The 11,175-nt window shown below is 50.3% G+C and overlaps 5 protein-coding genes across 5 annotated transcripts; 3 read left to right on the top strand and 2 right to left on the bottom strand.

The window, feature by feature from the left end:
* The first annotated feature begins 1,876 nt into the window (after window positions 1-1,876).
* BDW70DRAFT_132973 (mismatch-specific DNA-glycosylase) lies at window positions 1,877-3,272 on the top strand. The gene has a single exon (XM_073736247.1). It carries the CDS (start codon window positions 2,062-2,064, stop codon window positions 3,223-3,225), a length of 1,164 nt encoding a protein of 387 aa, XP_073597921.1. The 5' UTR covers window positions 1,877-2,061; the 3' UTR covers window positions 3,226-3,272.
* An 8-nt stretch (window positions 3,273-3,280) lies between these two features.
* BDW70DRAFT_132972 (SBDS family protein) lies at window positions 3,281-4,389 on the bottom strand. Its single transcript, XM_073736246.1, has 3 exons — window positions 3,867-4,389; window positions 3,664-3,787; window positions 3,281-3,605 (listed from the first exon to the last, which is right to left on the bottom strand). The coding sequence occupies exons 1-3, from the start codon at window positions 4,025-4,027 to the stop codon at window positions 3,540-3,542; spliced, it is 351 nt and encodes a 116-aa protein (XP_073597920.1). The 5' UTR covers window positions 4,028-4,389; the 3' UTR covers window positions 3,281-3,539.
* A 23-nt stretch (window positions 4,390-4,412) lies between these two features.
* BDW70DRAFT_166519 (putative Rho guanyl nucleotide exchange factor) lies at window positions 4,413-7,579 on the bottom strand (the record flags this gene model as incomplete). The annotated part of the gene is made up of 6 exons (XM_073742004.1): window positions 4,413-5,753; window positions 5,798-6,032; window positions 6,085-6,231; window positions 6,352-6,552; window positions 6,607-6,906; window positions 6,977-7,579. 6 exons carry the CDS (start codon window positions 7,577-7,579, stop codon window positions 4,798-4,800), a joined length of 2,442 nt encoding a protein of 813 aa, XP_073597919.1. The 3' UTR covers window positions 4,413-4,797.
* A 558-nt stretch (window positions 7,580-8,137) lies between these two features.
* On the top strand, window positions 8,138-9,372 carry BDW70DRAFT_132970 (putative 26S proteasome non-ATPase regulatory subunit Nas2). The gene is made up of 4 exons (XM_073736245.1): window positions 8,138-8,395; window positions 8,456-8,528; window positions 8,578-8,930; window positions 9,003-9,372. The coding sequence occupies exons 1-4, from the start codon at window positions 8,231-8,233 to the stop codon at window positions 9,132-9,134; spliced, it is 723 nt and encodes a 240-aa protein (XP_073597918.1). The 5' UTR covers window positions 8,138-8,230; the 3' UTR covers window positions 9,135-9,372.
* Window positions 9,373-9,433: 61 nt separating this feature from the next.
* BDW70DRAFT_132967 (Ran family GTP-binding nuclear protein) lies at window positions 9,434-11,020 on the top strand. The gene is made up of 5 exons (XM_073736244.1): window positions 9,434-9,738; window positions 9,939-10,031; window positions 10,105-10,258; window positions 10,308-10,513; window positions 10,573-11,020. The coding sequence occupies exons 1-5, from the start codon at window positions 9,676-9,678 to the stop codon at window positions 10,702-10,704; spliced, it is 648 nt and encodes a 215-aa protein (XP_073597917.1). The 5' UTR covers window positions 9,434-9,675; the 3' UTR covers window positions 10,705-11,020.
* The last annotated feature ends 155 nt before the right edge of the window (window positions 11,021-11,175 follow it).

Genomic DNA, 11,175 nt, shown 5'->3' with positions numbered 1-11,175 from the left:
TCTACTTTGGCCCTATCCTAGTGTCCAAGGGACATGGCCCCGCGGGCCCCAGGACAGAGGTCTATGATGCAGAAATCATGGGTGCTGTAGAAGGCCTACGCGCAGCCCTGGGACAACCATGTGTTGGTTACTCTACCCAGCTAGTTATTCTCCTAGATAACCTAGCTGCAGCCTCCCTGCTAGCAAGTTATAGGCCAACTCCTCATAGGCATGGTTTGTCAGAGTCCTTTAGCCAACTAGCCGCCCAGTGGATGGAAAGCCCTTCAATCCTAACCATGCAACGGAAGCCCCTTCAGGTCCGCTGGATTCCAGGCCACTCTGGAATTGCTGGGAATGAGCTGGCAGACAAGCTGGCTAAGCTAGGGTCTTCTATATACAGCCCCGACATCCCCTCCTCCCCAGCATACCTACGACGGGAGGCAAAACAGTGGCTCCGTACAGGGACATATACAGCATATGCTAGTAAGGTGCCTGAAACCTACAAAGCCCTGAATATCAGACCCCATACAAAAGAAAGCCGCTCCCGCGAGCACAAGCTGCCCCGGTGGGTACTTTGCCGACTCGTCGCCGCTCGTACAGGCCACGGAGACTTTACGGCATACCACCAGCGTTTTGACCACACAGACTACCTGGAGAGCTGCACCTGCGGCAAGGCAAAGACCCCAGTACACTTCTTCTTTTGCCCATATACCAGAAAACGCTGGAAGGATAGATGGAGATGTATAAAGGATGGCCCGTCAAAAACAATAGACTGGCTCTTAAGTACAGCTGCCGGGGCTGACGAATTCAGCCGCATCGTGCAAGAATCATCCTTCTTCAAGGATATATGCCCGAACTGGGCCCGCCGGAGTGCTTGATAGCGCTGCAGTCCACACATCTACCTGGATGAAGGGCATAGCCCCTCCCTCCATCTATAGGTAGCCATAACGGGCCGCTGCCCTCAGAAGATCTGGCCAGGGAAGTGCCAGATGCTTCTTCCGCTCATTTCCAACATATATTGTCCATAGTTGCTGCGTCAAACCTGTATCTAGCTAGTTTTTAGGCAGTTCTGTTTAGGTAGCACGTCCAGATGCCCCCCGGGAGGCCGCAGATCACGTGGGCCCCGTGATCCGCCGAGTGACGTTAAATAATAAAACGAAACGAAACGAAACGAAACGAGATGAGCCCTGGGTGTCTCTAACTAGCTGCTAGTTCTAGTTCTAAGTACAGGTAAGGAAATTTGGCGCCTTCGCATAGCTGCCGCAATTAGAAGGAAGGACCTGCAGTGCAGGGAAAAGGGTGTTGCCAGCTGCAAGGGCCAACAACACTCCGTGACCAATCCTGTGCCACTTCATAGTACGATTTTTTTTTTGGGAGAGGGGGGATATCTCAGTCTGTCTGAGATGGAGGGTGGCGCGTGCAGATGTCCTCGAAGAAGCGGGACTCTGAAAACCAGGAAGCCAGCTTGAGTGCACCTTTTGGAGTGCCTAGTAGGTAGGGGATCATCTCAGATGGCGGCCCCGGGGGTCGGGGTAGGCGTCTCCTAGCAATGCGGCAGAAGAAGTGGATTGGGGTCTTCTTGGCACCGCAGCGGCAGAGAAGGTGAGCGTCTTCATGGTTGAACCGTACATGGTATTCTGCAAAGTCTCCATGCCCCGTACGTGCAGCCAGGATCCGGGCAAGGAGGGGTCTGGGGAGCTTCAGCTCCGCCGGGCACCGGGGGGAGGCCGAGTAGGATGAAGCTCCTGTACCAAACTAATCAGGCTGTAAGGCTGCCAGTACGATCACATGACTTGCCATCAAAGATAAGAGATAAGAGGCGGAGATCAATAGCTCCGTTTCTCTTCCCCTACCAATACCAGGACATGGTCCACGCCAGAAGATTTTTCTATAAGTGGCAAAAAGAAAGAAAGCGAAGAAACAAAGATACCAGAGCATATTAAATTAACCCTCGCGATCACTAATCTACGAGACAGCTAGCACGCTTTCCTTACACCTACCTCCCATCTCCCTCCTACCTTCGTCTCCGCCTCCGCCTCCGCATGGCCTAGCATCGCGAAGCGACGAGTTCGGTGAATAATAATGGCGAAGTTTTCATCCACAGCACAAATTCAAGCATCCGGTAAAGGAAATGATAGTGACTCTATATCCGATGACAATGGTGTCCCTATCAACCAGGTCACAAGCTTCCATGGAGTTCTGAACAAATATATACATGTTTCCGAGACGAAGGCCGAGACTGTCGGCTCCAGCTGCTCTACGCAAGAGTCAAAACGCCAGCTATACACGGCAAGCGATCCTGATGCCGACGCGCGGACGACGCCGAAACGGAGAAGGGGAGCTCAAGCTCAGCCTGCATGTCAGACTCAGAATGTATCAACGATGACGACCGGAATCATGGCTACCCGCCGCATCACCCGCTCGCAGTCCCGCTCAACGACACCAGCATCCTCTTCCGCTTCGCCCTCTCTCACAGCTCCATCTCCATCTCTTAGATCTGCGCCTGAATCACAATCACCAACACCGTCAGCCAAAATCCCAGGACGTTCCCGCTCCCGCTCCCGCGGCAGCTCAACTCCGCGCAAAAACACGTCTTCGCCGTCCTCCCTCCCCGCCTCGACATCTCTCCTCCGCGATACCATTCCGCCAAATCTGACGCTCCTCCTCGTCGGTGTGAACCCCGGCATAATGACCGGCACCACAGGCTTCGCCTACGCCCATCCCTCAAACCTCTTCTGGAAACTCCTGCACTCCTCTGGAATTACCTCGATTCGCCATCCACCCTCGGACACATATCGGCTTCCGGAACTATATAACGTGGGGAACACGAATATCGTCGAGCGTCCGACCCGAGACGCGAGCATGCTCAGCAAAGCTGAGATGGATGCGGGTGTTCCCGTGCTGGAAGCGAAAGTTGCGGCGAAACGGCCGGCGGCGGTTTGTCTTGTTGGGAAGAGCATTTGGGAGGCTGTTTGGAGGGCGCGGAAGGGGAGGGCGATCAGGAAGGAGGAGTTCCGGTACGGGTGGCAGGATGAGGAGGAGAATATGGGGAGGAGTGAAGAGTGGGAGGGGGCACCGGTGTTTGTGGCTACGACGACGAGTGGGCTTGCTGCGGGCATGTCGTATCCAGAGAAGCAGGCGATTTGGAATGAGTTGGGGCGGTGGGTTGTCAATAAGCGAGCAAACTCGCAAGGACATGCTCAGGCTCGAGTCAAGACCGAGGCTGAAGCTGAAGTCCAGGGTTAAGGCTCCGAGTCCGCATTACAGTATAGCATTTAGACTGGTGTTTTGCATTTGTTTTGCATTGCTCGTTCAGTAGATTGTACATTTACCATAAAATAATGCGTGAGAACTACACAGCTACCGCAAAAAATTATTCCATATTATCTCAATTCATTTCTGTCGAGTTATTGTGGTAATGTAAAGTACAACCCCAGCATATCCCGCTTCATCAACACGGGGTGCGAACCATCATCATCGTAAGAGAGACCCGCTATGAAGGTAATAGAAGGTAGTTAAGATAGGGTTGAGTCGGTAGGTAGATTAGGTAGACATCAGATTTAGTTGGAAGGCAACTGGACCTGAGGTCCGTTCATGATATTTCTGTCTGCGCCCTTTTCCCGTTGCTGCAAGAAACAGAAGTGGTCAGCATTGATCACATAAAGCTAAGTGAAGTAAACATACAGTGTATCCCTGCAACTCGCCGTGCTCAAGGATTTTCTTCACACATTCCTCGTCATTGTACGTGCCAAACTCGTTCTCGAGAGAGGACTTGCTGGCGCCGTCGAGAATGCCTTGAGAGCCGTGCCTGGTTGTAGATGTTAGCCTTGCTATCATTTGGGGTATAATCATCGTCTAGGTAGAAATGGTGGTAAGGCGGAGCATACTTGTGAGTAACGAAGATCTTCCACCCGTTTACGACATCAGAGAGGGGAATCGTTGGATCGTTCTTCCAGTTCTTGAGTGTGGCTGGGTCTTCAACGAAGACGATAAAGTCGTCGGACTTGCCCCTGTAGAAAACTTTGGAGGAGGGGTCGTTGGCGCGCATTATGGTTGAGTTGTGAGGTTCGTGAATAGTAAGGAGAAAAGTAGATGGTAGAGTTTAAGTATCTGGTAACGTGCGTTGGATGGTCGAAGTACGTTCACAGGCGAGAGAAATCGATTGATAGTAAGAAAGGTAGAAAAGAAAAGAAGTCGTGTGAGTAAAGACTATATAAAGAGCTGGGCAATCTTGAGGGCTGGTGTGATGAGTATTGGTGACGTCACTCGGTAGCTGGGAATTCTGGGGCGGGAGCCTCGGTGAGTTCAGCTTGTTCATTCAACAGAGGATAGGCGGGGTGGACGATGGTAGAATCGATTTTCAGGGGTTAATTCTGGAGTTGATTGGGCAATTATTGGATCCAGAGGCTTGCTTAGCTTCCTACGGCGTGGATACGCAGCAGGTGGTAAGGTAAATAGGTAGAGCTTGACGCTTCGACGTCATCGGTCTCCAAGACCCCTCCAAAGGGATCGCGTTGTTGACAGCTTGGAGCATGTCATTTTTTCTCCCCTCCTACGATTATTCTGGTTTCATCTATCTCGGTGGAGTCAAATTGTTACGGAATTGAGTTGCTTTTATCGTCACTCATTCAGTCGCCTTAGCGGAATGAATGCTTCATTACGTCTCGCCAGTCTACCTAAGTAATAATATTCAGATGCTCCTTCAACTCCACAGTCATGTACGATTACATACGAGGTAGAGGTACGGTGTCGGACGAGTAACGGCCCCTCTGTATATCCTTCGTGCCGAGCACTCATTTTTCAAATGTTGTTGCATCATCACGTTCCACCAAGACCTGGACGAGCATTCTTCTTCGACCACCGGAAAGGCATGGAATTGAACACCGACCAGAAACCTTTTCGTAGCTGAACGTTAGGAATATCAGAGCCTTTGTCTGTGTTGGATGGCGGCTGTAATTTCAAGTTGTTGCTTGATCTGGACCTGGTTTTCAGTCTCATCGTCCTAGAACGGCCCAAGTGCAGAGCGGAGTCTTTGTGCAGCGCCCAGCCCTTCTCATGGTCAAAGCTGTGGCTAAAATCTGATGCTTCCAGTCTCTTCCGCTTTGTCGCAGAGTTACATTCATAGTCGTCGGTCCCTTGTGGTCCGCTAGAATTCTGTACACTGGTCGGCAGATTGATGGAGCTGGACCGTTTGTTTCGCTTGGGCCGGAGGCTTAGATGTCTCATAATTGAACCTGGTCCGAAGAAAAGCTCACTCGCACCCAGGAACATGCCAGGGTAAGGGAGTATATCTCGGGTGTAGATAGGGTATATTGTGCGCTCCAGGCGAATCCTATCCTGCCTTCTAGCTGTGATGGTGAATGGCTGCGAAATAGGAGGTGGAACTTTGGGACGTTCTAGCTCACCGTCGACCTGGTGTAACTGACTGTGTTTATGCGGACAGTAAGTTTTCCGGATAATTATTGGTTGGAGATTGGAGCGCACACGTTGCATGCCTATCGTTCCTAGCGTCTGTAAGGACGGTCTGCGTGATAGTTGAGGCGCGATATCTGAAATCTCCTCCTCCGGAGCGATATCCAGAACCAAGAATGAGCTCCCTCGTAATTCGGACGAGACTGCATCAGGCACATCCACTGAGGCAGCTGCTGACTTCAGGATCCCAGTTTTCCATTGTTTTTCTTCCGTTGCGGAGGAGGCACTTAGAACAATCTCATACTTCTCATCGTTAAGCTGGAATAGTAGTTTCCACGAGAATACGCAGAAATATTCGTAGCCTACAGACTGTTAGGAAGGAAAACCTCTAGGCAGCACCACATACCCTTCCCATTTGACAAACTATCTATCCTCACGTCTGATATGTATAGACAAGCAAGTGGTTGGAGTTTTCGGCATTCGTCATGCAATTTGGCGAGGAAGAAATGATGCTTGAATAAGACGCACACCATAAAAGTGCCCTTCACCCGCCTCGGCTGTGTCGACGCTCGATAGGTAACGTGCAGGACGCCGCAGAGGCTCATGGGACCTAATTGTTGATATATATGAATGGTAGTGACCTAGAAAAGTATGGTTAGCCGTGCTTGTGAGGTTCGAATGCGGCATATTTACCGTTTTGTCAAGCATATCCTGGAGTAAAAATGTTTTTTCGACAATGCTTCTGCTCAAAGTGCTGGCGGTAGCTTCATTGATATCCGCAAGCACTTCACGAACATTCTCAACAACTTGCCGGATTCCGTCATGCGCAGAAGGATCATCCTGGATATGAGTCCATTTCAGCAGCTCCTGTAGTAGCAGTGGATATTTGCAGAGGCGTTGGGCGGGCTAGATGTGCATTAGCGCGAGTAATCTTCTCGCATTTACTTGTTAGCCACGCACCTTGATAAGGATATCATTCAGGCACAACGACTTGTTATCGTACAGCGAGCGTGTCTCCATTGATGCGGCGGACTTTGTTAGAGCCTCTATGCCTTGTTCGTATGCTTGCCAGTTTGGAACTGAATTGCGGAGAACAGCAATGTCCTCGACCAGAAGATCATAGCGTTCGCAGAACTCCTTATAATATATGAAAGACTTTGACTGCAACAGAACGGTTTAGTCGTGAATAAGGGTGTAAGTACTGAGCTCACTTACCAAGTATCCAATCTCTCGAGCAACAACCAAAGCCTCATTTGCTTCTGACGCCAATTGCTTCAGACGACGATCGACGTACGCCTTCAGGCTTTGTGCTCTTAGGGATCGGTGCTGGAAAGCTTTGATACTCAGATCTGGGCGCTTCTGTGCTCCGTAGTTCATCATCCGCTCAAGCTGCATTCGAGGGATGTTGGATGTTGGTACCAAGCTCCGCGTCCGCTTTAGAAAGCTTTCATGGCACTCGCGAATTCGCTGAACATTGTGATATATTTCCGGCCGGGCTTGTATGATAAGAAGCAACTACAAAGACAGAAACGCGTCAGCAGAGAAGACATTTAAAGGCAAAAAGCAGTTTAATCACAATGCATACGTCCAAAAGTGCCTTCAGGTCGAAGAGGTAGTCCGATTCAGTGGTGATGATCTCCTGAAGCACCTGCCGTCGCTTGATAGCACGGTTTTGAGCTTCCTCATCAATGCAAGCTGTCAAAGTTGGTCTCAGGCTATCAATGGAGGTTCGAAAGTCCGATTTGCTGCGATTAGTTGTACTCTGCGTCGTTCTCCTTGACCTGGCGACGCTTTGGCTTGTGATACTTATTGTCGCTGTCTTGATCGTACCCAGATGGGAAGACTTCCCAGAAAGTTTCTCCCACTGTTGTTCCAGTGAACCACGGGGAAATGAGAGGTGCGTTTGGTCACCACTGCCTCGGGGTACGTGTTGCCAGCCTTCAATCTGTGGCTCCGGTCCATATGTCCTTTTGGGTCGTAGGCTGTTTACCCATCGTTTGAAGGGGCCAGAGGTAGGAACTCGGTCGGAAGTGAGAGCTCGATTGATAGAGATATTAGTGGTCGCGCATTCTGGCGATTGGAGCTTTTCTTCTTCCAGTTCGGCTGAGACAATTGGAACGACACCAGACTCACTCATCACCTCCTTTGACTCATCCACTGTAGCGAGCGAATCGATGGACGCCGCCATCGCAAATTGAGGCAGAGATCGTTGAGAGCGGCTAAAGCCTTGCTACGAGTTTTCACCCTAGATGACAAAAAGTGGTTGCTCACATGGCAGGTTGGAAGCTACGATCAGGACGAGTTTGGCGGCCACAATCGAACGGAAGGAAGCTGGCATCGATTCTCTCAGTCACTGTCAGCCGTGAAGTACACAAACCTCGAACACTTAAGATCCTGACCAGATTATTAACATCTTTGCAGAATATTTCATTGTCGCATCACCAGCCAGCAATTGAACGCCGAAGAACCAATAATAATCCGTGAACAACTCAGTTTCAATGTCTCCGCTGGACTATGTGTACACGCTCTGTGTCTCAATTGGCCATGGCCGAATGCCCGCCGTTCCGATTCTTACTTTATAGGTAATACTCGACTGACCTCTCTAGTCGCAGGTCAGTTCTCATACGGGCGAGTACTTCGGAATGGAGGGGAAGATTCTCCTTGAGAGGCAACGAGAAAGGATATAGTAAGATAGAGCGTAGCGTGCCAAGCCTCCGGCCCAGATTGTCTTTTTCCCACTCCGATGGATCTCTCCACCCGCCACCAATCGTTCACTAACCCAGATCGCCAACTAATCGTCGCTTCAACTGACTAAATCATGTTCTAGTTCTTTCAAAATATGGGAATTCCCATGGCCAATAACCTTCACGCTCCAACTGTATCCTCCGGATCAACCTCCGGAGGGATTCCCCGTGATCTCTCGAAGCTGTCCATGGCCGACCTGATGAAACACAAAGAACGAATAGAAGAGGAACTCTCAGCTCTTAGCAGCGTCCTTAACTCTGTGAGTGTGATGAGCCATCGGCTATTAGCTCACTGTTACTGACAGACTTTCGTTACTTAGCACGGTGTTAATATGGGAACTTCGCTGACGACTTTCGATGGCTTTCCCCGCGATGATATCGACGTTGCGCAAAGTGAGCCGCCGTCCCTTCATACATAATACAACCGCTTATATTGGCTCAGTTCGCACAATTCGAGCGCAAATAATTCGACTCCGTTACGATCATAAGGAGGTCATGACTCACATTGAGAAGGGCATTCACGCTCATTTCGCCGGTCTTCAGAGTAGCGCAGCTGGCAGTACACCCACCAGCAGTACAAATGGCTTAGCCACAGAGCCTTCGGAAATCCACCCACCAGCCGCAGGGACCAGTGTGTTGACCCCGTTTGCGAAGGTGAATAGCGTTGTACCTGGGAGTCCTGCTGGCCAAGCTGGGTTGCAGGCTGGCGATTTAATCCGAAGTTTTGGAACCGTGAATTGGCTCAACCACGAGCGCCTTTCCAAGGTGGCTGAGTTGGTTCAACAGAATGAAGGCGTGAGTTACCGTTAGCCTCTCCAGAGGCCTCCCATGCATCCGGACCATACCCGACTGACTTGAATTGTCCAGCGCCCCATCACCGTCAAAATCTCACGTGGCGGAGTAACTCCTGGCAATTCTGCCAACTTGGACTTGGAACTTGTGCCACGCCGTAACTGGGGTGGCCGTGGGTTGTTGGGTTGCCATCTTCTCCCACTTTAATGGTTTTCCTCCGGTTGACCAGTTCCTTGGGTCAGAAAAATGGACAAGTGCCTGATATATGATTTTGTTATGAAGGAATTATGGGGCACCAAGACAGGAATGTGGCATGATTTATGATAAATTTTGTTTGTATGGGTAGGCATGGACGGCGTTGCTCACATTTCGGGCATTGGGTATGTTTTAGGTATCGACGGGAGACTATCATGTACAAAGTAAATACCTTTCACTGAAACTGCCCAGAGAAACAAAGATAAATATTTAACGAATATTGAGATCTTACTGCAAAGCCCCGCGTTGCCTGAGGCGCTGGCACGTGATCACAAAGACAGTGACCGACTTTGGGCAAACCTTGGAAAATTCCATCACCAAAACTTGAACCGCTCACTCTGTTTTCTCCTTGCCCTCATCCTTCATATTCCCCACCCCTCCCAACCTCATCGTCTGTCGCGCATTTGACTGTCGACTTCGACCCTCCTGTCTCGTGTTGAGATTGGATTTGAAACTCTCTGGTTTTCCCTCCTTTAATATTCTATAGACAACAATGGCCGAACAACAAGTCCCAACTTTCAAGCTCGTCCTCGTCGGTGACGGTGGTACTGGAAAGGCAAGTTTCATCGCACCCCTCGGAATCCAAACCATCCTTTAGTCGTTTTCCTATTTTCAATATCTTTCCATTATTCGACTGGTCTCGTGTGCCTTCTTACCACTTATTCGCAACGACTATCAACGAGGCAAAACTCGGCCCCGCGCCTCTCAGATCGGCACGAAGAACGTTGACTAACCTGAGATTTTCTCCCTTCGCAGACCACTTTCGTCAAGCGCCACCTTACTGGTGAATTCGAGAAGAAGTACATCGCTACTCTCGGTGTCGAGGTTCACCCCATCAAATTCACTACGGTATGCCCCGCTGTTGACCCCGCTTCGGGCCTTCGGCCGTCTCTTTTGTCGCCCCGACTAACGCAGGTATCAGAACCTGGGCACAATCCAATTCGACGTTTGGGACACAGCTGGCCAGGAGAAGTTCGGTGGTCTGCGAGATGGATACTATATCAACGGACAGTGTGGTATCATCATGTTCGATGTTACCTCCCGTATCACCTACAAGAACGTTCCCAACTGGCACCGTACGTGTTCTCATGCACATTTAGCAGAACGTCGCTCACAAATACATAGGTGATCTTGTCCGTGTCTGCGAGAACATTCCTATTGTCCTTTGCGGTAACAAGGTCGATGTTAAGGAGCGTAAGGTGAAGGCCAAGACCATCACCTTCCACCGCAAGAAGAACCTCCAGTACTACGACATCTCCGCCAAGTCCAACTATAACTTCGAGAAGCCCTTCCTGTGGCTTGCCAGGAAGCTGGTCGGCAATGCCTCTTTGGTCAGTCGATACCTGGGTACCCGCTGCCTCACAACGCATACTGACAGAAACTTTCGTAGGAATTCGTTGCCGCTCCCGCCCTTGCTCCTCCTGAGGTGCAGGTCGACGCCACCCTCATGCAGCAGTACAGCGACGAGATGGCCGCCGCCGCTAACCAGCCCCTGCCCGACGAGGACGACGCCGACCTCTAAATCGTCCCAGGTTTGAAGGTTTTGGATCGGACACCGGCTCACCCTCTCATTGCCGTCGTCCAGCTCCATTAGAACGAACATACCTTGGAACGATTACGCGCGCAAAGTCTCAAATCACGATACAACGATCAGCGGTCGGTGGATTGGTCTGTGGATGGCATGATATTTGCTTTGATTTTCCCTTTTTCCCTTCCGTTCAATATTTACCACTAGTAGTCTAGACTCCTTTTTATCTCTACACACTAAGTTCGTATCCAAAAAAACGCAGCTATCTTCTGCAATAGTTGTCCAGGAGAAAAGTTTCCACATATATCACAGCCTTCATTTCACTTCCTCCGGCCAGTTTTGCCAGCCTATAAACAATATTTATCCTTGGGCATTAATCGCCAGACAAAAGACATTGGCGCAGGTGGACGTCAATTTCCTAGCCCTTGTCCAACTTATGTAACCTGCTGTATCAAATCCAACGGT

Source organism: Aspergillus foveolatus (genome assembly GCF_047715535.1).
Source record: "Aspergillus foveolatus strain CBS 279.81 unplaced genomic scaffold BDW70scaffold_13, whole genome shotgun sequence".
Taxonomy (NCBI): domain Eukaryota; kingdom Fungi; phylum Ascomycota; class Eurotiomycetes; order Eurotiales; family Aspergillaceae; genus Aspergillus; species Aspergillus foveolatus.
The sequence above is the reverse complement of the archived record's forward strand: the minus strand, read 5'-3'. Positions and strand labels throughout refer to the sequence as shown.